This window comes from Lemur catta, chromosome 9, assembly GCF_020740605.2.
Source record: "Lemur catta isolate mLemCat1 chromosome 9, mLemCat1.pri, whole genome shotgun sequence".
Taxonomy (NCBI): Eukaryota; Metazoa; Chordata; class Mammalia; order Primates; family Lemuridae; genus Lemur; species Lemur catta.
In genome coordinates, this window is record NC_059136.1 from 101,554,888 (window position 1) to 101,579,473 (window position 24,586).

General features: G+C 42.3%; 1 protein-coding gene across 4 annotated transcripts in view; it reads left to right on the plus strand.

Moving 5' to 3' along the window:
* The window catches only part of PRKDC (protein kinase, DNA-activated, catalytic subunit), a 170,844-nt gene that overhangs the window by 114,880 nt on the left and 31,378 nt on the right, over positions 1-24,586 (plus strand). For all 4 annotated transcript variants that reach the window (XM_045560693.1, XM_045560695.1, XM_045560694.1 and 1 more), the window contains 9 exons: positions 3,404-3,516; positions 5,335-5,466; positions 8,121-8,300; positions 10,932-11,137; positions 13,853-13,991; positions 14,813-15,001; positions 15,656-15,880; positions 16,740-16,848; positions 19,939-20,050. In XM_045560693.1, coding sequence (XP_045416649.1) covers positions 3,404-3,516; positions 5,335-5,466; positions 8,121-8,300; positions 10,932-11,137; positions 13,853-13,991; positions 14,813-15,001; positions 15,656-15,880; positions 16,740-16,848; positions 19,939-20,050 — 1,405 coding nt within the window. The remainder of the gene's footprint in view (positions 1-3,403; positions 3,517-5,334; positions 5,467-8,120; positions 8,301-10,931; positions 11,138-13,852; positions 13,992-14,812; positions 15,002-15,655; positions 15,881-16,739; positions 16,849-19,938; positions 20,051-24,586) is intronic.

Below are 24,586 nucleotides of genomic sequence, written 5' to 3' on the forward strand. Positions count from 1 at the left end.
AGGTACTAAGAGGACAGGCTTGTGGCGGGGGGCGGGGTGTATGCTTTGAACTCCAGTGTTAGGAAGCAGCTACGTAATGCACCAGCAGAGGCAGGCCCCGGAGCTCTGAACGGCCTTTCCTGAGACAGGTTCGTAGGGGGCAGTGGAGTGAGGGGGCCGGGAGACAGAGGCCAGAGGCACCACAACCAGGGGGCACCCACTGGCAGGGCTCACAGACCCTGCGCCAAGAGCCAGCTCTTTACGGAATTGCAGCTCTGGGAGTGATGGAGAGTGCAGAGGAAGGACATGCACAGAGGGAAGCTCCCAAGACAGAGCGCTGGGGAAGTGCCGACTTAGAAACCTAGATATGTGGAAGTAAAATTAGAAGCAAGGTTAAATTCCTTTTTATGTAATCATAGGAACTAAAACACACACAAAATGCTTTACTCCCAACTACTCTTTTTCATACTTTTCAGTTGCAAACCTGTGGCCCGTACCCAATGCTCTAAACTTAACTGAGGGAGGTAAACCTGGCATCTTTCTGCTCTGCACTGTGAGTTGAAGGAGTGCCAGCGAGCGCCCCTCCCACTTCTCCTCCCTGCCCAGCTGCCTCACAGGAGTCTTTCTTTTACCTCCTTCCCCCCTCATGGCTCTGACGCACCAGGAGTGCAGAGCCCTTGGTCCTGCCTGTGAGCCTGGACTGTCACGGCCCCAAGCTTAAAAGGAAGTCCCTGGTGACTGGGGCCTCCCACGGCTGCTCGGCTGTCTGTCCCCACGCTTGCTCTTCGCAAGCCCACGCACACGCTGCTTCCACCAGGAAAGCTTTTGCTCTGAGCTTCGGAGGATCACTAAAGAGAGGTGTGCATTTGGGGTGATTTCTGACAATTGCTAGTTAACGACTCTGGGCTGGTCGAGCTCTTTATTGAATGGGGATACAGCTCAGAAGTCAATGAAAATTGCTAAGGATGGCAGCAGTTATTGTCCGCGACGCAGATTGTTCCACAATATTTCCTTGTCTACATTTGTAGAGTAAAACAAATGTCATGGATGGTGTCCATATAATTGGGGGACCATGTATAGAAATTAAGGAAGGTAAGACGTGAAACCTATTTGAAACTATTTTCCTTGAGAGTTTTGTGTATGGATTTGGGAAAAAAAGCAGTCATAGAACGAAGTAGGTAAAATGAATACTAATAATGATCTATTTTAATTCATTTAAAATATTTGAGTCTGCCCACGTCCTTTTGTAGCTTTAAAATATTTCACATGCTGTCTTCTTTGGGGTATGCATACTTTCTTGCCTAAACGAGAACATTTGGAGTTCATAAAATGTGATGAGTTAGTACTTACTATAATACTATTTATTATTAAAAGGAAATACAGTTTAGAAAATTGAAATTGTAGCTTAGTTAAAATATCACTTTACAACCATTATTTTAATCGTTTCCGTTTCCTTCAGTTATTTATATCAGTTATATATGCGGGTTGTTGAAAGAGTCAGATACTTCTTGAAAGCTTGTTAGAAGAAATGACAGCTATACACGTCTCCCAGATCTCAGAGACAACCACTGACAACCCTTTTAGCTGAGTTTTGGTATTTACTTCCGTGTTTCCAAATAGTATTTTTGTACAGCTGCTGTTTCTTTTTCAGTATTAGTCGTTATCCTTTGGCTTCGTGGGTCTGGCCCTTCTCCCTCTCCTTTGTATCACACATGTGCACATGCACACACGCGGTTCGTTCGATTGTGCCTCATCCTCCTGCTTAGTTGAGTCATAATTTTATCAGTGTTCAGTATTTCTTCTTATTTTGACTATGAAATATTATTTGTGATTAAGCCATTAGCAATACTGTATAATATTTCTTCCTGGCTATTAATAATTACTTTGGCTTATATGCCTAGATTTCTACATATTTATCACCAAATTCCCCCGAATTGTGCAGTTGTCTTTTACTATGTCCCAACAGTGATGTTTCATCCTCTTAAAGAGATCGGTCCAGGAGCCTCCGGGTGCTTGCCCACGGTCTCTGCTCAGCTGTCATCCAGGGACCCCCTCTCGTCCTCCTCACCCGGAGGTCTGCTCCCCTGCCTTGGTGGTTTATTCGCTCTTTGGGGGAAGCCCTTCCTCAGTAGCGTGCTGAGAAAAGGGGTCATAGCAGTGAGCTTTCCTGAGGTCCGGATGCCCTCGCATCGCCTTTGAGGCTCACGCCCCGGAGGGCAGCGCAGCTGCAGCGTCCTGGTGTGGCGCCGCCAGGGTGCAGGCGGGGGGCCTACTGGTGTCCTCCCTGTCCCTGTCCGTGCTTTGTGAGAACCCGGGTCTTTTCTCTCTGGACGCTCTTAACATCTTCACTTCTCAAACAGTTTTCTGAAATTTCACAAAAGTGTCCTTTGGTGCGGGTCTATTTCAGTCTTTTTTTCTGGGTTTAATGTGGGCCCTTTCAGACTGCTGCCTCATGTGTTCTGGTTCTGAAACTGTGGGTGCATCATGGGTGCTTTTGTCGATGATTTCTTCACCTCAGTTTTCTCTCTTTGCTCTTTTTTGGAATCTTTGCGCTTAGATATCCCTTCTGGATTATCCCTCTAACTTTCTTATTTTTTCTTGGCCTCTATTTTCTAGGAAATCTGTTCAATCTTATCTTTCAGGCCTTGCTCATATTTTTAATTTCCATGAGCTTTTTTCTTTTGTTCCCTGAACATTTGTTTAGTTCTTGGTTCACGGCTATAATATCTACTCTTACTTTTCTAATACATGACAATTTTTTGAAATTTTTCCCTGCGTGGTCTGCTTTTAACAGTTGCTCTTTCCTTGTCACTTATTTTGGTTTCTGTCTTTAATATTTAAAGATTACCTCAAAATGTCTGGTGACTTTTGCACGGGAATACTGCAGATTGGGGGTGTGCTGCCTGGCAGCTGGGCTGGAGCGAGACGCCGAAGCCCCTGGTGCATCTGCTGGTGGGTCAGCCGGAGGTGGGCGCACTCTGGGGCCAGCGGCAGGGGCAGCTGCGGTTCAGGAGTCCTCGCTTCACCGTGGGTGCCGTGCCAGCCTGCCCTCCTGCACGGCCCATGTCCCCTCCCAGTCGCCGGCTGTGGCTGCACTTTCTCCCCGCTCTGCAGGGGCCTGGCCCTGCTGGTTCCCGAGCTCCTCGAGCCCCTCGAGCCCTGTCCACTCGCGTCGCCTCCTCCCCGGGCTCTGCGCAGCTGAGGTGGGATTCAGCTGAGGCAGTTGCCACTCTGGTCCCTGTTCTCCAGCTTAGCTGCTGCCTCTGCTGTTCCTGGTAGGCTTAAGTCTTCAAGGAAACACTGGATAAAGATGTTAAAGTGGTGCTGAGCACTCTCACTGTCACTTTAGGGGTTTGGGGAGGGAGGCAGGCACATGCCCCTGTCTCATGGCCGTCTGTAACCAAATCTGCTTTGTGTTCTTCAGGCACAGACAGTCGGGCAGAGATACTAAGGTTACGTAGACGATTTTTAAAGGACCAAGAAAAACTCAGTTTGATTTATGCCAGAAAAGGTCTTGCTGAACAAAAACGAGAGAAGGTTTGTATCTTTTTCAAGAATTGGATTGGTCAGAAATATCTGTTTTATATCACTGATATATACGAAGGAAATAAGCTTCCTGTCAGATATTGGTTCCAGTGTTCTGCAAACCAGAATTACAGAAGCAGCTCTGTATGAGTCAAGGTTACTCATGAACCACGCCCCGTCTGACTGCCCTGGGCGATGGGGCTCTTAGAGAGAGGTGTGAGGGTGTCCCCCGACTCTGGTCCGCCTGGCCCACAGGACTGCCAGGTGCCATCTCTGCCTCTGGTCCCTGCTTCTCACCAGCGCTCAGCGCTGCTCTCTCTGCAGGTCAGCTTTCTCGGAGGGCGGGAACACAACCCTCAGTCATCCTGGATCCTGCAGCCTGCGACCTCAGGCACTAGAATGGGAGTGGGCCAGCTCCCTCCTCAAGGCCAGAGCCCTGGGGAGGGATTCCCTGGGCACCTTGGGTCAGGGACTGTGGACTGATGAACTGTGCTGCGGGGGTGAGCCAGGAGACAAGGAGGGGACACCAGCCTGGAAGAAGGGGCAGCAGGGCCAGCCAGACATCCAGAACTGGAATGGAGACACGAGTATGGCATGACTTGGTAGTTACACATTTCTCAAAATGTGGAAGTCAGGACAGAATTTGCTTAGCCGTAGTTTCAATTTTAATTATACATCAGTAACTGACAAAATTTTCTGGAAAGATAGGATAGGTTATGAATAAAAGTGCTCTCATTGTTCTAGTTCAGTTCAAATCTTTAGCCATGTACTTTACTTCCAAATCTGAGTAGGAAATGTTTGAATGGTTCCATTGTATCTTCTGTGGGAAGAAAATGTACTTTTCATCTTCCTCTTATCTCTGCAACCAAAACTTTTCGTTTGAAGACGGGAGGGCGTGTGCAGGACCCTCACTGGCCCCCACACCTGGGGGTCTTCTCCTTGGCCCCCAGAGGAGAGGCTCTGGGATCCTGAGCAGCCCCGACCCCGTGGGGCGTGCCTGAGGGAAGGATGGCATCTAGGCAGCAGAGGAGGAGAAAGCCAGCACAGGAGGGTTGCTGGGCAGGAGCTCCGGGGCCATGCCTGTGGCTTGGTGTGAGGGGGTGTGAGTGCTGCTCCATGAGTGTGGCGCAGCGCCCCGGGAGCCAGGTCTGCCCTCGCACACCGGCGTGCAGGTTGCTGTGCTGACCAGGGTCGGCGTGTGTCGGTGGCCGTCTGGTTGTTGAACACACACCTCTGGGGCATTGTGCTTGCTGCCTGGCGCTGGGCCGGGCACTGGCAGTATCGCGGCGAGCGGAATGCAAGCTCCATGGAGCCACGGCCCAGTAAGCCTCACAGACAGACGACAGGCTGAGCTTGTACCTTGGGCTGTGTCGGAATAAACCCGGGACAAGCATGTCTGAGGACCAGTGCTGGCGCTGTGGTGAAGGCCTCTCTGAGCGGTGCCACCCAGGGGGACCAAGTGATGGGCGGAGCTGGGAGAGGCCTCCGGGCAGAGGCCGGCAGGTGCCTGGGGCCTGCGTTTGTCGGGAGTTTGGGGCAGTGGCAGCCCTCCAATCTGTGTTTTTCAAGAAAATGTTTTGATTTTATGAATATTTGGATTACTTTGTAATAAATATTTAAGCAGCCTTTGCTCTGCTTGTGTGCCATAGCGTTAATGTTTGATTTTGGATTTACGGTCTGCCACGGACTGGTGAAGCAGAGTCGAAACCACTGTGAATGCCGGTTGTCACCACCTGCCTCTGTGTGCAAGGCGGGTCTTGACACCCAATCTCGTGTGCGACTGCCTTTCTTCAGTGAGTTCTAATCTTGCTTCCTCGGTTCTGGTTGCAGGAGATGAAGAGTGAGTTAAAAATGAAGCAGGACGCCCAGGTCATCCTGTACAGAAGCTACCGGCATGGAGACCTTCCTGACATTCAGATCCCGCACAGCAGCCTCATCGCCCCCTTGCAGGCCGTGGCCCAGGTCTGTCCTTGCTGCTCTGTTTTCTGTTGACACAGGACGGTCTCTGTTCACCGCGCAGGGTCTGCAGTGTGTCCGGGAGCCTGGCTGAGGCTGGTCTGCATCACAGAGAGGCATTGATCTGTCCCCAGCAGTGGGCTTGGTGGGAAGTCCTGGCCTGCCGTTTCCTGGTTCCATGGCTTCTCCACAGTGAGCCTCTGGCCGGAGTTACCTAGAATCTGGCCCTAAAACCGGTGTCCGTGTCAAGTCCATGAAGGTTCTGAGCCACTGGTCTCCATCTGTAAAATCAGAGAGTAAAATCCATTTTCCTTATCCAGTAATGTTAATCAGAATGAAATAACATGAAAAATATTGTAAGCTTTAATGTGCTAAGCCACTCCTGTCATTGCTTATACAAAATCCTTTTTGGGGAACACTGGAGAAGTATCAGTTTATCAGTGAGATCAGTATTCCTTGTCTGGTTATTTGCTCAGTGACAGCGACTGGAAATATTTTTCTATGCCTTAGAATGCAAAAGAAAATGTCAAGAGTGAATGAAATTTTCTAGCTGAGTCCTTTGACAAAAACAGGATGTTTATCCCCCAAAGGCCTGCTTAAGATCCCTTTGACTTTTATTGAAATAATAATTTTAAAAATAAAAAACTATTGTAATATATATAACATTAATCTAGGTACTGAAATATAATACCTTATATTTTGTTGTACTTCAGTATTCAATACTTTATTGATTTTAGTAACAGATTACATCTGTGTGGCCTTTTACTATTTTTTTAAGTTTTTTATTTGATCTAAATAATTATAGATTGATAGGAATAGTAATACTATTGCAAAAATAGTAGATAATCCATGCACCCCACCCTTCCCCTAGCGGTGACACCTTGTGTAACGGTAGTACCATGTTGCGTGTTAACTAGACCGCAGGCCTTGGTCAGCCTCATCCCCTCCCCTGCGTTCAACCCACGTGTAGATTCAGGGATCCCCACAGCAAAGCCCTACATTGTCACGAAATGCATTCACATTCTCACGTCAGATTCTCCCAGTGATCTGTGACATTGAGGCAGTTATTAGAGCTGTTTATAGATGAACTGAAGGTTAGCAAAGCTTGAATCGTACGGCGTGAGCCATAGGTCTCCCTGGGCAGGAGCAGGGACGAGACCCTGTCGTTCTACACTTCGCTGTTGCCCAGCTGCTAGCACCTTGTGTCGCTGCCTCTGTAGTGATGCCGACACTGCTCTCCAGCCCACCCCGTCCAGCGAGGGGAGCTGTGGCCTGGACTGGGGAGAGACCCCTGTCCCAGTCAGGACCTCTCGTTTGTGCTTGGAAAAAATAGAGATGGCTGAGTGCTGCTTTGTAAAAGCATGACTGTACATTGTTTCTGTCCTTTAAGGACGTGTTGCCTTATAGTTCTCAAATTCTAGTACTTTATTCAACAAATGCTCGTTCATGGAGGGCCTCCTGTGTGCCAGGACCGTTCTGAGCATGGGTACAGTGGGGGACACGAGAGTGTCCCTCCTCTGCCTTCCTGGGGCGGCCATTCTACCCTAAGGGCCTCACACGAGAAAAGAATTTGGGGAGCTTATAAACTCGTTATCACAGGACGCTTCCAGCAGCAGCCGCAGAAGCCTCCTGCTGACGATGTTATCTATCTCAGTTACCACCGCAGTTTCTTAACAGAGTGAGCATGAGTGGAGGAGTTTGTACGCAGCACTCAGGAACCAGTGGGTTGTAGACGTGGAAACCTGTGCACCGCCTGTCATGGAAACAGCAGGTTCCAAACAACATATACCATCAGTAAAAGGCCAACACGGGCCAGTGACCATCTCTATGGAGTACAATTATGGGTGATATTTGTTTTCTTCTTTTTTCCTAATCTATCTTTTCTGAAATTTTATATAGTATCCACTATAGATTTTTATAACAAAGGACAAGTCAGTCTTTTATTTATTCAAGCACACATGCCTTCATTTAACAAATGCAGATACTGAATGCCAGGAAGTGCTCTTGGGACTGGGGTCACAGACAGGAATAGAGGGCGGTGGTCCTGTGGCCGAGGAGTGAGCGGTGGGGGAGCTGGTGCCGCCAGGTGGGACTGAAACTCGGACACGGCCACTGATGGTTTCAGCTGTTTAAATGGGCAGGATGGTAGGACTTTGAGAATTGAAACTGGCATTTTATTTAAGCTCATCAGTTATTTCAGCTTCACTTTGATGCTGACACGGGGATAACACCTAGAAATCTGATCTTTCTTGAAGGTCTTATCTAGCACTGCACTGAGCGCTGGGCACGTGCCACCAGGGCTCTTCCCCACAGCCCCAGCCGTGTTCTGGTGGCCCCATTTTAAAGGTGAGGCCTCAGAGACCAAGACTCACTCAGGAGAGAAGCTCTGTGGTTATGTATTGATTAAGCTAGCTTTTAAATTCATCTCTCTGGGTCGAAAGGCTGTGCCTCTATAACATATATTAGCTATATTTGATTAAATTCCTAACACTCCCCTTGCCAATCAATGCCTGCCTGTTCAAACTTCCCGAATAGATTTGAGATGTGCGATAGATGTGTTTACAACAGTTTGTATTTTGAAATAAAGCTCTGATGGTATTGGTAAATTATAGCATTTTCACTTCAGATGCTAATTTGTTTTTGTTTTGAATTTCTTACAGAGAGACCCATTAATTGCAAAACAGCTCTTTAGCGGCTTGTTCTCCGGAATTTTGAAAGAGATGGACAGATTTAAGACGGCATCTGAAAAAAACAATATCACTCAAAAGTTGCTCCAAGACTTCAATCATTTTCTTAATACCACTTTCTCTTTCTTCCCACCTTTTGTCTCTTGTATCCAGGTAAAAGTCTGCATTGTCTCCCTTTGCCTCACGTGACTCTGTTATCATCACTGATTACAGTAGGGTGTTTGATAGAGTGATACACTGTTTGGGTAACCCTATCCCAAACTGGGAGATGGAATCTATATTTTACCAAACAAAAAAACTTATATATGACAGAATAATCAGAAATCAAACTTATTATATGTGTTTATTTTGTAATAAGCCAGTCCATTCAGAGTTTAGATTAAAGCCTGCATTTTGTTTAGTTGTTTTCTTATGTAGTATTTTACCAAACTCTCTCCTACCTCTCGACTGCTCTTGAGAGAGATCGATTGAGCACAGGCCTGGTTTTGTTCCACCCAGTGGGACCACAGCAGGGAAGAGGCAGAAATCCCTGCCCTCCCAGAACTTTTCTACACAGGCGACAGGCAATCCACAGGCAAATATGGAAGGGAACATTAGTAAGTGTCCTATTACTTGAGCAGCAGGGAAGTATTAACGCAGTGTAGGATAGCAACGAAGCGGGGAAGCGAGACCTCTGTCGGGGCGGCTGTGTGTCCTTACAGATACGCAGGTGCAGCAGTAAGTCCTTCCTGGGCTGCGTGGTCTGAGCAGAGAACACCAAGTGGAGGTGTATGTTTTGTGACTGCTTACATATACTTAATGGGAGATTATTTTTCATGTAAGAAGCATTTTCTGTGCCATTCAAAACATGAATCGTTACAAATTCCCTAGTAGAAAATGTTTTTGATTCATTTTAGTATTTTTGCATCTACTAGCCTCTCTGAAGTAATTACTAAATTATATTCTTTAATGTATCAGTAGTAGTATTAGTTTACAAACTAATTGGGTAATGATTCTCTGAGATGAAGTACATACATAGTTTTTTTGTTTTGTTCTTTTTGATGTACCATGAAACTGTTAGTATAGATTGTTTTTATATGTTAGCTCTGTTTTTGTTGGTTTACAATTTACAGGTAGAATTCCTTCATTTTTTTCCTCCCAGCCACCCTAAAGATAAAAAGGTTTGAGTCATCGTATTGAGTCAGCCAGTATTCAGAATGAATGTTGCTCTTTACATTGTATTCTGAAGTAATCTTTTAAATCTTATTTCCCAGTTTTGACCCAATATTTATTTTTTTTAAAAAAAACAAGTTTTTCTGATTGCTGTTTAGGAGAGTCATCAGCCAACACTGAGAAAATAAGTAACTTCTAGAGCTTGCTGTTTGCCGTTGACCGGAGCCGGCAGCGTGCATGCCAGTCGGCGCCTGCCGCGGGCAGCATCCCGTGTCAGCTTTCTGTGGGGCGAGGATTTGATTTCTGTTCCCATGCCATCATCGTACCTTGCCCAGTGTTTACGTGGGCTCTTGTTGGAGCAAGGATTACTAAACTAAAAGTTTATCTTTTGCTTAGCAAATCATTGTTTATAAAGTAAAATGATATTATAAATAGGATTGAACAGAACAGTCAATCTTCTTGAAAATAAACTTAAAAGAACTCATTTAAATTGTGCACACGTACATAAAAAGGAAAGATATCCTAATAATAGTCATTTATTCATGAAGACCATTTCTTATTAGACTTCTGTTGGGCACATGGGATAGACAAATCTTAAGCTGCACACAATCAGGGACAGCACTGCTTACCGTGGGGTCTAGAACCTGGAAGGGCACTTGATAAATATGTATAGAATAGGGAGATTACTTAGAAATTAAAAACCTAAAAAAGATACTCTGTATCCTAAAGTGGGCTTCCCTCTCCAAATTAGGGTAGCAGTGCCTCAAAATCTGACGTGTCAAGACAGAGCCTTTGCTGTGTTATTAATTGAAATAGGTTTTCCTTTCTGTACCACAGGCTCTTTTTAAGGGTGACAGCCATTTTTGCTTGTTTGGTTGCTCTGGAGAATTTGCATTTTTCCATTAATCCTAAAGTAGAACTTAAGTTGGCTTGGTGGTAGCACGGCCAGTGATTGATGTGTGGGGAACAGCGTCACAGGAAGGGGAAGGGGCTCATGCCGATGGCGAGGGGCTGGCTTTTCACAAAACCTGTGTACAGGTTTGTTTTCATTAAAATGCTGTCACACTATTCATGTTTTTTTAATGTTGATCTGGGGTTTATTTTTCATTACTTTGATGTATATAGGATTCTCAGAGTTACAAAGTAAAGGTCATTGTAATAATTCCTGAAATCCTCTATTCAAATATTATTGAATTAAGATAGCTGCTGAGTGGAAAAAGACGGGGGAAAAGGTTAGAATAACAGGAAGAAGAATGCACCCACTTTTTGGTGATTGGATGTGAAATCTTCGTGTCTCAGCTGCTTTTCTTATCAAGTCAGGCTGAATATTCCTGGAAATTGCAAGTATTGTTTAGATATATAGAGTATTTATAGAGAGAAATCCTCCCGTTTTGCTAGTGTTTTTCCTGCTTGAAATTGATCTCTGGTTTAGACATGTAAAAATAGAAGTCATTTCTTCTTTTGAGCAAATTGAATATTGATGGAAAATTTGTTATATTATTACACAGAGAAACTTCTGGTAATACCACTACTTACGTCAAAACTTTCTTTTATGTTTGGTAAAATGAATTACTCTTTGTGAAGATATGGTCCAGGTACCGCGGCTCAGCATCTGCATCTGTGGTTTCACAGGAGATCAGCTGCGAGCACGCGGCCTTGCTGAAGCTCGACCCGGCCGCGGCCAGTGCCGGCTGCCTGGCCAGCCTGCAGCAGCCCACGGGCATCCGCCTTCTGGAGGAGGCTCTGCTGCACCTGCTGCCTGTGGAGCCGCCCGCCAAGCGTGTCCGAGGGAAGACCCCCCACCCTCCTGACGTCACCAGATGGATGGAGCTGGCCAAGTGAGCTCGCGATCGGGCACTGTCAGGGGCACAGGGAATCTGACCAAAGTAATACAGAAAAAACTTGCCTTCCTTTTAGCAGAAAATGAACCCATCAAGTTGATTGTAGAACTTCTGTGAAATCTTTCAAAAAATCTTTCGGTCTGAGTACCATTCCATGAAGTCAAGAATAGTTGCCACAACAAGGGATGTCGTGGTCAAGGAAAGAAAACGTTAATTAAACCTGTTGATTTCTTTTAGCATACAATCTTTTGGACTTGGTATTATCTACCATGTATAGTTTCCTGTAAAGTATGGCTGTAAGTTATAGTTGCCAATATTTCATGTTCTTTCCTACTTTGCAAACTAAATAGAAGAAGAGTTAGTATTTTCAGCTCAAAATTTTAGAAACAGTTTAATCCTGTTATTTTTGTTTATTTGGGAAAAACAAATTCCCTCTTGTAGTCAGGTCATTTTGCATCATGTCTGACTCTTCCTCTACCTGTGGGTTTATCATATGAAATTCACCAGGACCTAATTAGGAGAAGAATGTTAGATTAACATTGAAATTTAACTTGAACTTCTGTTTCGTAGTGCTGATTTTTAGAGCGTTAGGTTCTAGGAAAAAAGATAATAAAAGTAAGGTTGGGGCCCCTCATGCTTTCTGCTGATTTGTAGTTAGTTCATTAGTGCACACGTTTCTTTTTTTTTTCTGAGATAGAGTCTCTGTTGCCCAGGCTGGAGTGCAATGGTGCCATCATAGCTCACTGCATCCTACAACTCCTAGGCTCAAGCGATCCTCCTGCCTCAGCCTCCCAGGTAGCCAGGACTATAGGTGTGCACCACCACGCCCAGCTGATTTTTTTATTTTTAGTAGAGACGGGGTCTCACTGTTGCCCAGGCTGGTCTTGAACTCCTGAGCTCAAGCGATCCTCCCACTTTTGGCCCACCAGAGTGCTAGGATTACAGGCGTGAGCCACTGTGCCTGGCCCGTGTGTTTCATTTCAGTTGAGCGCTGAGTGTGGCAGGGGCTGAGCCAGGCGCTGAGTGGAATGTGCAGGTGGACTGGACGGTGGTCCCAGACTCACAGAACTAGCGACCCAGTAGGGAGTGGGTGCACTTCCCACACAGCCAGCCACTACATGAAGGTGGTGAGCACGCAGAGAGGCAAGGTGGAATGCCAGGGCGATCCAGAGAGGGCCTCTGGGCTATGCCAACTCCACCCAGGAGCTGTTTTATCCCACTGCCTCCAATGTGTAAGTGATACCTTGTCTGTTTAGTATTTGCGGGGAGTGAGAAACCCATATAATGTGTATTTGTTTAATTAATGGAGCATACAACTTTTAAGGGCCTAAACTTTAAACATTTTTTTCTAACTTGATTAAATACTTCCTCATACTTTTGTATGTAATATTTTTGCATTCCTTGCAGACAGAGTATTGTGAACATAATTTAGCCTTTTCTTGATAGGTCATGGTCATCGTTTTGAGCCTGTTACAGTAAATGTAATCCAGGGACCTGGGGACCCGTGCAGGGTGGACGTAACGTGGTCTCCTTTCTGAGCTCATGGAGAGCGTGTGCAGTGCTCGTCCCCTCCCTGATCCTTGGGGCTGTGAGCTGCTGTCCTCTGCCCACCCACCCACCTTTGCCTCCGATTTGTTACGTTTAACCCTCTACGATCAGGGCAGTGAGAGCCACATCTATTAGATTTTTATATAAGTTCAAAAATCATTAGGCTCTGGGGTGACCCCGCAGGGCTCTTTTGATGTAAACGCAAGAGATCTAGTACCCAGCCAGGAAGGGAACCCAACAGCAGGAGAACCAAGGAGGAAGCAGTCCCTGGCTCCTGGTCAGGTGACTGCATGTTTAAGAAGAGAGGACGTTTGGGTTGAAACTTGAAGATGGAGGAAGGGAACAAACTGAATAAACACTTACTTGAGAATATCGCTGAAGGGCAAGCTTTGTTGACAGGGTCTAGCCAGAATTTTGTTAAGGTAAAGAGGTGAACAAGTGCTCTAGTAGATATGGAGGCTACAGGGAAATTGCTTGTCAGTGGAATTGAGATGGTCCATAGCACGTGGATTAAACATGGCGTCTGCAGGGTCAGGGTTATTTTTTACTTGCTTCTGGGTGTTTTGGGGTAGGCAAAGATTCCTAAGAGCTCACCTACAGGTAATATAATGGATTAATACTGAAGATGCTAATACATTGTGAACCTTTGGTATTTTCAGATTTTACTTTAAATGCACATTAGAACAATTTCTGCCCTCTGTATAACTAAAGTAGTAAAACCTAACGATAGCTTCAAAGTTTATAACATGTTATATGTCTTTTTTTTTTTTGAGACAAAGTCTTGCTTTATCATCCAAGCTGGAGTGCAGTGGGGTCATCATACCTCACTGTAGCCTCAAATTCTTGGGCTCAAGCATCCTCCCTTCTCAGCCTCCTGCGTGCACCACTATGCCCAGCTAATTTTTTTAATTTTTTTTTTTTTTTTTTTAGAGATGGGGTCTTGATGAGTTGCCCAGGCTGGTCTTGAACACTTGGCCTCAAAGCGATCCTCCCACCTTAGCCTCCCAAAGTGCTGGGATTACAGGAGTGAAGGAGTGAGCCACCACAGCAGGCCTAGTTAATATAATATGTGGCATCTTGGTTTAATATCATTTCATTAGAATAAATACTTTTAAAATATTATGGTGTTCATTGATTTGGACCTTTTTTTGGTTTGTTTTATAGGCTATATAGATCAATTGGAGAATATGATGTCCTCCGTGGTATTTTTAGCAGTGAGATAGGAACAAAGCAAATCACTCAGAATGCGCTTTTAGCAGAAGCCAGAAGTAATTATTCTGAAGCTGCTAAGCTGTATGATGAGGTAAGATTGGTCTCTAGCAAATGTGTCACTTGCTCGTTCTCTGCATGAACTGTGACTTTAAGCAAAACGAGGTACAGCAGGTCCTCAAGTGTAGTTCATTCAATGTCTTCGCATTATAATGCTGATGAGAAAAAGCTGGTTTCATTATACTTGGGTTCACTGAAAGTTGCAGTTTGCAAGAACCTACTTGAGGGTCTACCATACTAAAAACTGAACAATGTTAATTTTATGTCTGCAATTATTATGCAATTTCTATTTGATTAGGTTGTCTTCTTTTAATAAGTAAAAAATGTATAAACTAAGGAAGAATTGGGGAAGGTGACTAAGTACAGTTTTGTGCCTTTTGTGCTCTTGAGTTGCTGTGGCCTTCTGAGTGTAAGTGTTGAAATTCAGGGTCCGTGACCTGTGAAACTGTGAGTGAGCAGCCCAGGCTTTAAAATCCTCTGTGATTTTCTGCAAATGCCCTATATTCTAATTTTTATTTGAAGAACTTATTAAGTAATAAATAACCCACAGCATTGATTTAAATAAAATTATGGGTCATTGAAAGTCTTCAGTATTAATAATTGGTTTCATTGGTAAGTTTCTTTGAGAAATGGCTTCCTCCTGGTTGGGTTTTTATATTCATTTGTTACTGGAAGATTCCTTTTGTTTTTTCTTCCTTTCAATGCTACTATGAATATTTTCCCTTTTCTCTCCCTTGCCATAAAGCTGAAAATGATTGTCTTTAGTTTGATCGTTATAGTACCTCCTTTTTTACATGTTTTCATTTGTATTCTTTCCAAATGTGTAAAATAATCTTACTAACTTTTCTCTGCCAGGCTCTCAATAAACAAGAGTGGGTGGATGGTGAGCCCATGGAAGCTGAGAAGGATTTTTGGGAACTTGCATCTCTTGACTGTTACAACCACCTCGCCGAGTGGAAATCACTTGAATACTGTTCTACAGCAAGTGTAGACAGTGCCAACCCTCCGGATCTAAATAAAATGTGGAGTGAACCATTTTATCAGGTAGGTAAAATTATTTTTAATTTACTAAAATAACTATTTTAAATGGTTAGGCATTTTCTACTTAATAAAATTGTTTAAAACTTTTCAAAAACAAGGAAGTAGTTGTGAAGCATCAGGTTATTTATATAACCTGACTCCCCCCACAAACTCCATTGTATTGCTATATCTCTCATCACTTTTAGCTAACCCTTTCAAAATAAATGGGATGCATTTTAAAATAAATATTAAAATCTCTGGCACGACTTCATGGAAGAACATTTCCTCTTGTCTCTTACAGTACAAGGGTTGCCCTGGATCAGTGGCTGCACATAGGCCGCCTGACCCCTGGGGACGGTGACTCCTGCCACACCACCCCTCTCTGGTGGTGCTTTTAAACTCCTTAGTTTGTGTGTAACATACAGATCGTCTAACAGCTGAAAGTGGTTTCTGTTTTCTATAGAACATGTTCCTATACATTTTGTGGTTACAAAACAAACTTATTTTAGATGAACTTATTTCTAAAATTGTAGTTTTAAGTTTGAAACATCAAATATCGTCACTTTGTCTTTAAATCTTAACCTATAAAATTAGAGCAAAGAATATCATAGAAATAAAATAATTAGACACATTCAAATCAGCTCTCTGAAGTTACAAGCAGATTTTTAAATTCCTCAGGAGACATACCTACCTTACATGGTCCGCAGCAAGCTGAAGCTGCTGCTTCGGGGAGAGGGGGACCAGTCCCTGCTGACGTTTGTGGACGAAGCCATGCGCTCGGAGCTCCAGAAGGCCCTTGTCGAGCTGCGGTACAGCCAGGAGCTGAGTCTGCTCTACGTCCTGCAGGACGACATGGGCAGAGCCAAATACTACATCGAGCAAGGCATTCAGGCTTTCATGCAGGTGACGCAGATGGAGCTGTCTGAAATTTATCAGTGTCACGGTATTTTTAAAAGGCAGTAAACTCATGAAGAAAATTCAATGAAATTTTCAAGTACTATTTCATACTGCCCGTTTCCTCCTTCCTAGTCTTCCAGTTTCTTCTGTTAGTACTCCTTACTCTGTCCTTTGAATGCTTTTTACATTTTTCTTTTCTGTTTTAAAAAAGTTGCATTTTTTTGTTTTCCCTTTAGTTCTCACCTTTCTCATGCTGTTAACACTTTGAGAATAGACTTCCATTTGGAGTAGCAGAACAGAAGTTTGGATGCTTTGTGGAGAAGAGCAGGGATTGATTGATCTTGCCTGTTTGTTGTCTGCTATTCTCTCTTTCCTTTGTGCTTTTCTGAGAGTCTTCTCCTGACTGTTGTCGGTTCATTTGTATAGTCTGTTAGCAGCATTAGCATATGTTAATAACATTCTGCATAGAAGCACATTCATTTATTATTTTAATTTTTATTTAACTGTTTTGAAGTTGATTAGTACACTCCAGAGGGAGTTTATCAAAGAAGAAAGAACTGACTTCTGTAGTTGGCAGTGTTACATTAGAGGATATGAGATTTTTAAAAATTGACAAATAGAAGCAATGATAGCCTGATTATATTCATTTTGTTCATTTTATTGAACTAAAATGTGACTGAAATTATTTTTTTAAAATGTAAGCCATTTGTTAATTGTTTCTATGACCTAATTATTGACTACTCTGGGACATATTGGGTAATTGCTATGTTTATAGAGTAGTTGCTATATTTCATGTTTTAGAGAACTGCGTTAAAAATTTAAAGTCGAAACTTGATTTGTAACAGTGCTAAATGCCTTTTTGTAGAATTATTCTAGTATTGATGCCCTCTTACACAGAAGTAGACTTGCCAAATTGCAGTCTGTACAAGCTTTAATAGAAATTGAGGAGTTCATCAGCTTTATAAGCAAACAAGGTAATCTTTTTTAATCTACCATTATTTTTTTCAATTTTAATTATAGAACAGTTTTAGCATCAGATTTTTTTGCTTAGTGAAAGTACGTGTTTCTTAATTTATGATTTGGAAACTGCATTGAATTTGTTCTCCAAAAATATATTTTAAAATCATTGAAATAAATGTTTTATTCCTTCGTTATGTACTTAAAAAGAAAAAAGAAAGAAAAGAAAAAGAATGAAATAAATGTTTTAAATGGTCGGGTTCTGTTCTGGGCACCGGGGATGCAAGTCGAAATAAAACCCGCTGCCTGGCTTGACACAGCTCCCACAGTGGGGCTGACTCCAGAGTGTCACACCGTGTGGCAGGCAGGGTGCGGGTGGCAGTGCCCAGATCACGAGGGTTCTTGTGCCCGTGGGAGGCCGTCCCACAGTCCGAGGGCAAGAGTACCTCTTTTCAAAGGTAAGATGTCTTAGTTGTAAATCTGAATTTCAATTTTTGTCCTAATAATTAAAAATAATTATGAAAGATACTTCAGAATACTAATAAAAATTGGTATTCATATCTCTCTACCTAATGGTTCTGTATTTTAAATTTGGAGAATTATTTTTCAAGTACATATTATTAATGATGTGTATTCATTAGATGCTTTCTACTTTTCAGGAGCTATTTTAATCTCTATCAGTATTATCTGGGTTTTTGTTTTATTTGTAAAAACAAACACTAAAAGTGTTTTTTTGTTTATTTTTTGAGACAAGGTCTCTGTTGCCTAGGCTAGAGTGCCATAGCATCATCATAGCTCACTGCAACCTCAAATACCTGGGCTCAAGCAATCCTCCTGTCTCAGCCTCCTGAGTAACTGGAGCTACCGGCATGCGCCACCACACCTGGCTAATTTTTCTATTTTTTATAGAGATGGGATCTCACTATGGTGCTCAGGCTGGTCTCGAACTCCTGGCTTCAGTGATCCTCCTCCCTTGACCTCCCAAAGTACTAGAATGAGAGGCATGAACCACTGCACCTGGCCTACCTTGTTTTTTTAAACAACCTTAAGTGATACAGATTTTTTTCCTTGTCCTTTTATAGAGCCTTAGAGAGATTAAATGATTTGCATAAGCTAGTAAGTGAAAGATTCAGATTTTGAACCCACGGCTGTCTTATTTAGGTCTGTGTTTCTAAACCCTGCTTTCCACCAACAAAATGAGAGAAAATTAAAGCTATAAATATCAGCAATGTGAAATTTCAATTCCATGAGGATTATTATGAATCCCTTTTCTGAGACCCTTGACGCCGGATTTTTTTTTTTAATTTTTAATTTTTTTAATTTTAGCATATTATGTGGGTACAAATGTTTAGTTTACATGTATTGCCTTTGCCCCACCTGAGTCAGAGCTTCAAGTGTGTCCATCCCCCAGACGGTGCGCATCACCCATTAGGTGCAGCCATCCCCTCCTCCCCCCTCCCACCTGCCCAACACCCAATGAATGTTACTACTGTATGTGCACTTCAGTGTTGGTCAGTTAAGTCAGTTAATACCAATTTGATGGTGAGTACATGTGGTGCTTGTTTTTCCATTCTTGGGATACTTCACTTAGTAGAATGGGCTCCAGCTCTATCCAGGATAATACAAGAGGTGCTAGATCACCATTGTTTTTGTGGCTAAGTAGAACTCCATGGTATACATATACCACATTTGATTAATCCACTCATATATTGATGGGCACTTGGGTTGTTTCCACATCTTTGCAATTGTGAATTGTGCTGCTATAAACATTCTAGTGCAGATGTCTTTTTTATAGAATGTCTTTTGTTCTTTTGGGTAGATGCCCAGTAATGGGATTGCTGGATCAAATGGTAGGTCTACTTGTATCTGTTTAAGGTATCTCCATATTGCTTTCCACAGAGGTTGCACTAGTTTGCAGTCCCACCAGCAGTGTATAAGTGTTCCTGTCTCTCCGCGTCCATGCCAACATTTGTTGTTTTGGGCCTTTTTGATAAAGGCCATTCTTACTGGAGATAAGTGCTATCTCATTTTGGTTTTGATTTGCATTTCCCTGATGACTAGAGATGTTGAGCATTAGTATGTTTGTTGGCCATTAGTCTATCTTCTTTTGAAAAGTTTCTGTTCATGTCATTTGCCCACTTTTTGATAGGGTTGTTTGATTTTTTTCTTGCTGATTTTACTGAGTTCTATATAGATTCTAGTTATCAGCCCTTTATCAGATGTGTAACATGTAAATATTTTCTCCCATTCTGTAGGTTGTCTGTTTGCACTCATGATAGTTTCTTTGGCTGTGCAAAAGCTTTTTAATTTGATCAGGTCCCTTTTTTTTATTTTTGTTGTTGCTGTGATTGCCTTTGGGGTCTTCTTCATAAATTCTTTGCCTAGGCCAATGTCTGTGAGAGTTTTTCCAACATTTTCTAGAATTCTAATAGTTTCATAGCTTAGATTTAAGTCTGTTATCCACTGAGTTGATTTTTGTGAGAGGTAATGGGTACAGATCCTGTTTCAGTCTTCTACATGTGGCTAGAGGCCAGATTGTTTGGGATATTAGAAATGTAATGTGTGCGCATGCCAGGGGCGGGGGCAGTATTCCATAATTAAACACAGCGATGCATCTTCGGCCTAAATCGTGAGTGTTCACGTCAGTGGCATAAACAAAGATTGGATAAGTAGCACTTTGCCAATAAGATCCTGATTTTGCCATTAGTAAAATTTGCTGCAAACCTATCAAAATCTTTTCAGTTTTCAGTGCTTTTTAGATTTTGAAATTGCGGATGAAGGATTGTAGACCCGTAGTAAATGTAAGGATGGTGTATGTTTATTTTCTCCATCTTTACTCCAGATGCTTAAGCAATTGAGTCTTTTTCTTTTTTTTTAAATAATTTTTATTTCAAAATATTAAGGGGTACAATAATTGAGTTTTAATTTTAGAATATTTTAGATTTAGTGTGGTAAATTTGTCTTTTATGAAAGGAAAGACAAGATTTTTATTTTTAATTTGGACAAGAAGTTTGGATTGAGTTTCTGTTTACTAATGACTACCTCACTTTGTCTGTTGGCCTTGGCATTGAGCTGTGGACATGATCATCCACTTATATTATTTTTAGGCAATTTATCATCTCAAGTTCCCCTTAAGAGACTTCTAAAAACCTGGACAAACAGATATCCAGATGCTAAAATGGACCCAATGAACATCTGGGATGACATCATCACAAATCGGTAAGATGTAGTCCTTTTGAGTCAAATGTGGATACTCTTTTGAAATTGCTAGAATGGTTTTTCCTCTAAACCGTGGTTTAGGGAAATGTGGGGTTTGAGTCTGGTGTAGCTGTCTGTCCCCATCTTGCCTGTTTCCCAGCGAAGCTCCTCTGACGGAACTCTCCCCGCCGGCCGTGCGCCTTCTGCCCTGTGCCCTGCGCCCTGCGGGAGAGTCCTGGTTCTGGGGCACCGTGGCACTGCAGGGCCATGCCCGGGCTGCTGGCAGTGAGGGGCGGTGAGAGAGGCAGGGCAGGGTGCATCTGTTTCTCTCTTATGGCTGAAATTTAATTAGTGGGATGACAGCAAAGAAACTACCGAGTAACGACTCTCATTATTATATTATTAAAACTTAGATTTTTGACACTCCTACCTCCTGCCTCCTAGCTGTATTACACAGCTGTGTATCACTTTCCCAGGTCTGAGATCATTTTCGCATCCTGATCTGCTCCTGTAGTGACCCTGTGGGCTCCACAGGCCAGAGAACCAGCCGTGTGTTTTAGGGAACAGGCAGCAGAATCAGAGAGGTTGTGATTTACCTTGTACAGATGTCCACGGGAATAGAACTGAAGGACTCTGACCTCAAGTGCAGTGTTTTTCCATCGTTTCCTCCTCTACTACTTTTTTAAAAATTTTTTATTTTGAGATAAGTTCTTGTAGAAAAGTTATAAGAAAAGTAGTATTCTCCTATGTACCTTTTACCCAGATTCATTAATTTTTTTTAACATTTTGCCACATTAGCTTTTTTGTTCTTTCCCTCTCTCCCAGACATGTACGTTTATTTTCCGAACCATTTGAGCATAAGTTGCTCACATCATGTCCCTTGGCCTCTTTTTTAAATTTTTAATTAATTAATTTATTTTTTCAAGGCAGGGTCTTGCTCTGTCACCCAGAGTGGAGTACAGTGTTACAGTCATAGCTCGCTGCAACCTCAAATGCCTGGACTCAAGTAATCCTCCTGCCTCAGCCTCCCAAGTAGCTAGACTACAGGTGCATACTGCCACGCCCAGCTCTTTTTTAAAAAAAAAATTTGTAGAGACAGGGTCTAGCTATGTTGTTCAGGCTGGTTTTGAACTCCTGACCTCAAGTGATCCTCCTACCTTGGCCTCCCAAAGGGCTAGAATTATAGGCATGAGCCAGTACACCCAGCCCCTTTTGCCTCTTTATATATCATTTTGCATTTCCTAAGAAAAAAAGTGTTCTCTTAGATCATCACAGTTCAACGATCAACTTCCATGCTTTCAATTTTAATCTACAGCCCATTTTGAGTTTTGTCAATTGTCCAATTAATGTCCTTGGTGGCATTTTCTCCCCCTCTAGGACAGGATCCAGTCTACAATCATATACTGCATTTAGTTGATGTGTCTTTTTAGTCTCCTTTAATCTGGAACAATTTCTCACCCTCTTTTGTCTTTCATGACATTGATGCTTTTAAGGAATGTTCCTCGGTTTGGGTTTGTCTTATGTACTCATGATGAGACTCAGGTGACCCAGCCCTGGCCAGAACACTCTTTCTTCTCTGGCTAGCACATGATAGGTGGGCATGGTATCCATCTGCCTTTTATTGGTGATAGTCATTTTGATTCTCTTGTTCAAATACCGTCTGCTTTCCCCACTGTATAATGCCAGTCTTTAAGTAACGTGCAGGATGCCTTGCAAATGTCCTCCTTCTGATAAGACTCAGCCCTCTGTATTTCAAGTTTGTGGATGACTCTTGGCTCAAACAAGCCTTGACAATATGGTTGCAAAATAATAATTTCTAACTCCACCACTTATTCATGTTTATCAGTCTACATTTTATTGTATGGAAGCATCCTCCTTTCTCTCCCATCTATTTATTTATTTACCTTTTAAAAATTAACAAAATAGACTCATGGATTTCAGTTTTATTTAATGGCATATAATATATTACTGTCATTTATTTTGTATTCAGTTTTCTCAGATTTGGCCTGTGGGAGCCCCTTCAAGCTGATTTTCAAGGCTTATCTTCAAAGTTATTCTCCTGTTTTCTTCTAGAAATTGTATAGTTTCAGCTCTCGCATTTAGGTCTATGATCCATTGGAAGATAATTTTTTTTTTTTTTTTTGAGAGACATTCTTGCTCTATCACTCTGGCTGGAGTGCAGTGGCACAATCATAGCTCCCTGAGGCCTGGAACTCCTGGGCTCAAGCGATCCTTCTGCCTTGGCCTCCTGAGTAGCTGGGACTACAGGCGCATACCACCACGCCTGGCCAATTAAAAAAAAATTTTTTTAGTAGAGACAGGCTTACCCAGGCTGGTCTCAAACTCCTGGCCTCAAGTAATCCTCCCACCTTGGCCTTCCAAAGTCCTAGAATTACAGATATGAGCCACTATGCCTGGCTTATGGAAGATAATTTTCATGGATGGTGTTGGGATATGGGGCTCAGAGACATGTAAGGTTCAGGAGTTCTGCAGGGCTTTGCCTTGAAGGAATCTGTGAGTGTGTTAGTTCACAGACCAGAAGCTGCTTAGCAACAGGAGGGCTTCTCATCAAATCAGAGGCGAATGCAAAGCACGCCTGTCTCGAGACCTGTAGGCCAGTGCCTGATGCTTGTGTAAGACAGAGCTCCGCATGGGGTCACAGGTTAAGGACTGATCAAAGAATGCCAGCCCGGCAGACACCTGCAGCTAAAGCCAATTAGCCTCAAGGACAGTTCCTGCTTCACTCCTGACCACATGTCTCAGTTAATGAGAAACTAGATAAAGAAATATGTGATCTCTATATTTCTGTTAATTGGCAATTTTATCTTTAACTTGTACACTCAGCTAGGTCTATTCTTAACTTAGGGCTTAGAAGTTTATCTTAGAAAAAATTTGTAACCGTTTGCTCACGTAGATAGAATTAATTAAGGGATCTCTAGAAACCTTTGGGGAGCCTTGAAACCTAAACAAATGATCTGTACAGATAAATCTGTAGCCACAAACAACTAGTTGCTGTACCAATAAATACTGATGCAGGACTTCCACTCAGGGCCTCATGGCTCACGGGAATGCTGGAGGACCCGACTCCCCCCTCACTTTCAGCTACACTTTGTCTCTGTCTCTATTATTTCCAAATCTCTTGCGACAGTCCTGCCTAGGACCTGTTTTGCTGGGAGAGTACCTAGCTCCCAGCATGGTGTGAGATAGATGTTCATTTTTTCCATATGGTTATCTAGTTGTCTAGCCTACTCTGTTCAAAAGTCCTTCTTACCATAATTGAATTACCTTGGCTCCTTTTTGAAAATCAGGTGACCATTTTTGTGTCGGTCTATTTCTGGATGCTGGGTTTTAGTTCTTGATTTATATCTTTTTGCAAAAACACACTGTCTCCATTAATGTCACTTTAGTAAGTCTTGAAATCCAAGAGGATGAGTTCTCCAGCTCTGTGTTTCTTTATGAAAATCTCTTTATCTTAGGCAGTTTGCACTTACATTATATTTGCATTTTAGAAATTTCTACACAAAACAAGTACTGAGATTTTTTTATTGGATTATTGTATTGACTGTATTTGGGGGAATTGCCATCTTAACAATAGAGAGTTATCCAATTCATGAATATGGTATGTCTCTGTTTATTTAGGTCTTCTTTAATTTCAGGATGGAGATCTTGGATGTTTTTTGTGAGATTTATTCCTAAGTGTTTTATGTTTTTCAGCACTATTAAAATGGAAGTTTTTTAAAAAATTATATTTTCCAATTATTTACTGCTCACATACAATTGCTTTTTACATATTAACCTTGTATCTTTGCTAACTTCACATACTGATTTTGGTTCTTGTTTTGGAGACTCCCTGGGATTTTCTATGTACATAATCATATCATCTGCAATTAGGGTCAGCTTTACTTCTTCCTTTCTGAACTTTATGCCATTTATTTCTTTTTCTTGCCTTGTTACAATGGTTAGGACCTTCAGTACTACCTTGAATATAAGTGTTAAAGTGAGCATCTTAGTTTTAATTCCTGATGTTAGGAAAGACAATTCACCCATTCACTGTGAAGAATGATAGAGTTTTTTTGTAGATGCCTTTTATTAGATGGAGGGAATTCTCTTCTGTTCCTGGTTTTCTGAGAGTTTTGTTTTATCCTGAATGGGGGTTAAATTTTGTCAAATGCTTTTTCTGCATCTGTTTAATTATTATATTGTTTTTCTCTTTTATTATGTCTATGGTGTATTACGTTGATTGCTTTTTTAGTATGAATCCAATCTTGTATTTTGGGGGTAAACTCTATGTGGTCACGAGGATTCCTTTTATATATTTTTGCAAACAGTTTTGTTAAGGATTTTAACATCTATTTTCAAGTGGAATATTGGTCTATAATTTTCTTTGTTGTAGTATTTTTGTCAGGTTTTGATATTAGGGTTATAGTGGGCTCATGAGATGATTGGGCATGTTCCCTTCACTATTTTTTTTAATTTGTATAATATTTTAATAATTTCTTACTTGAATATTTGATAAAATTCACCAGTGAAACTCTTTGGGCCTGGAGTTTTCCTTTG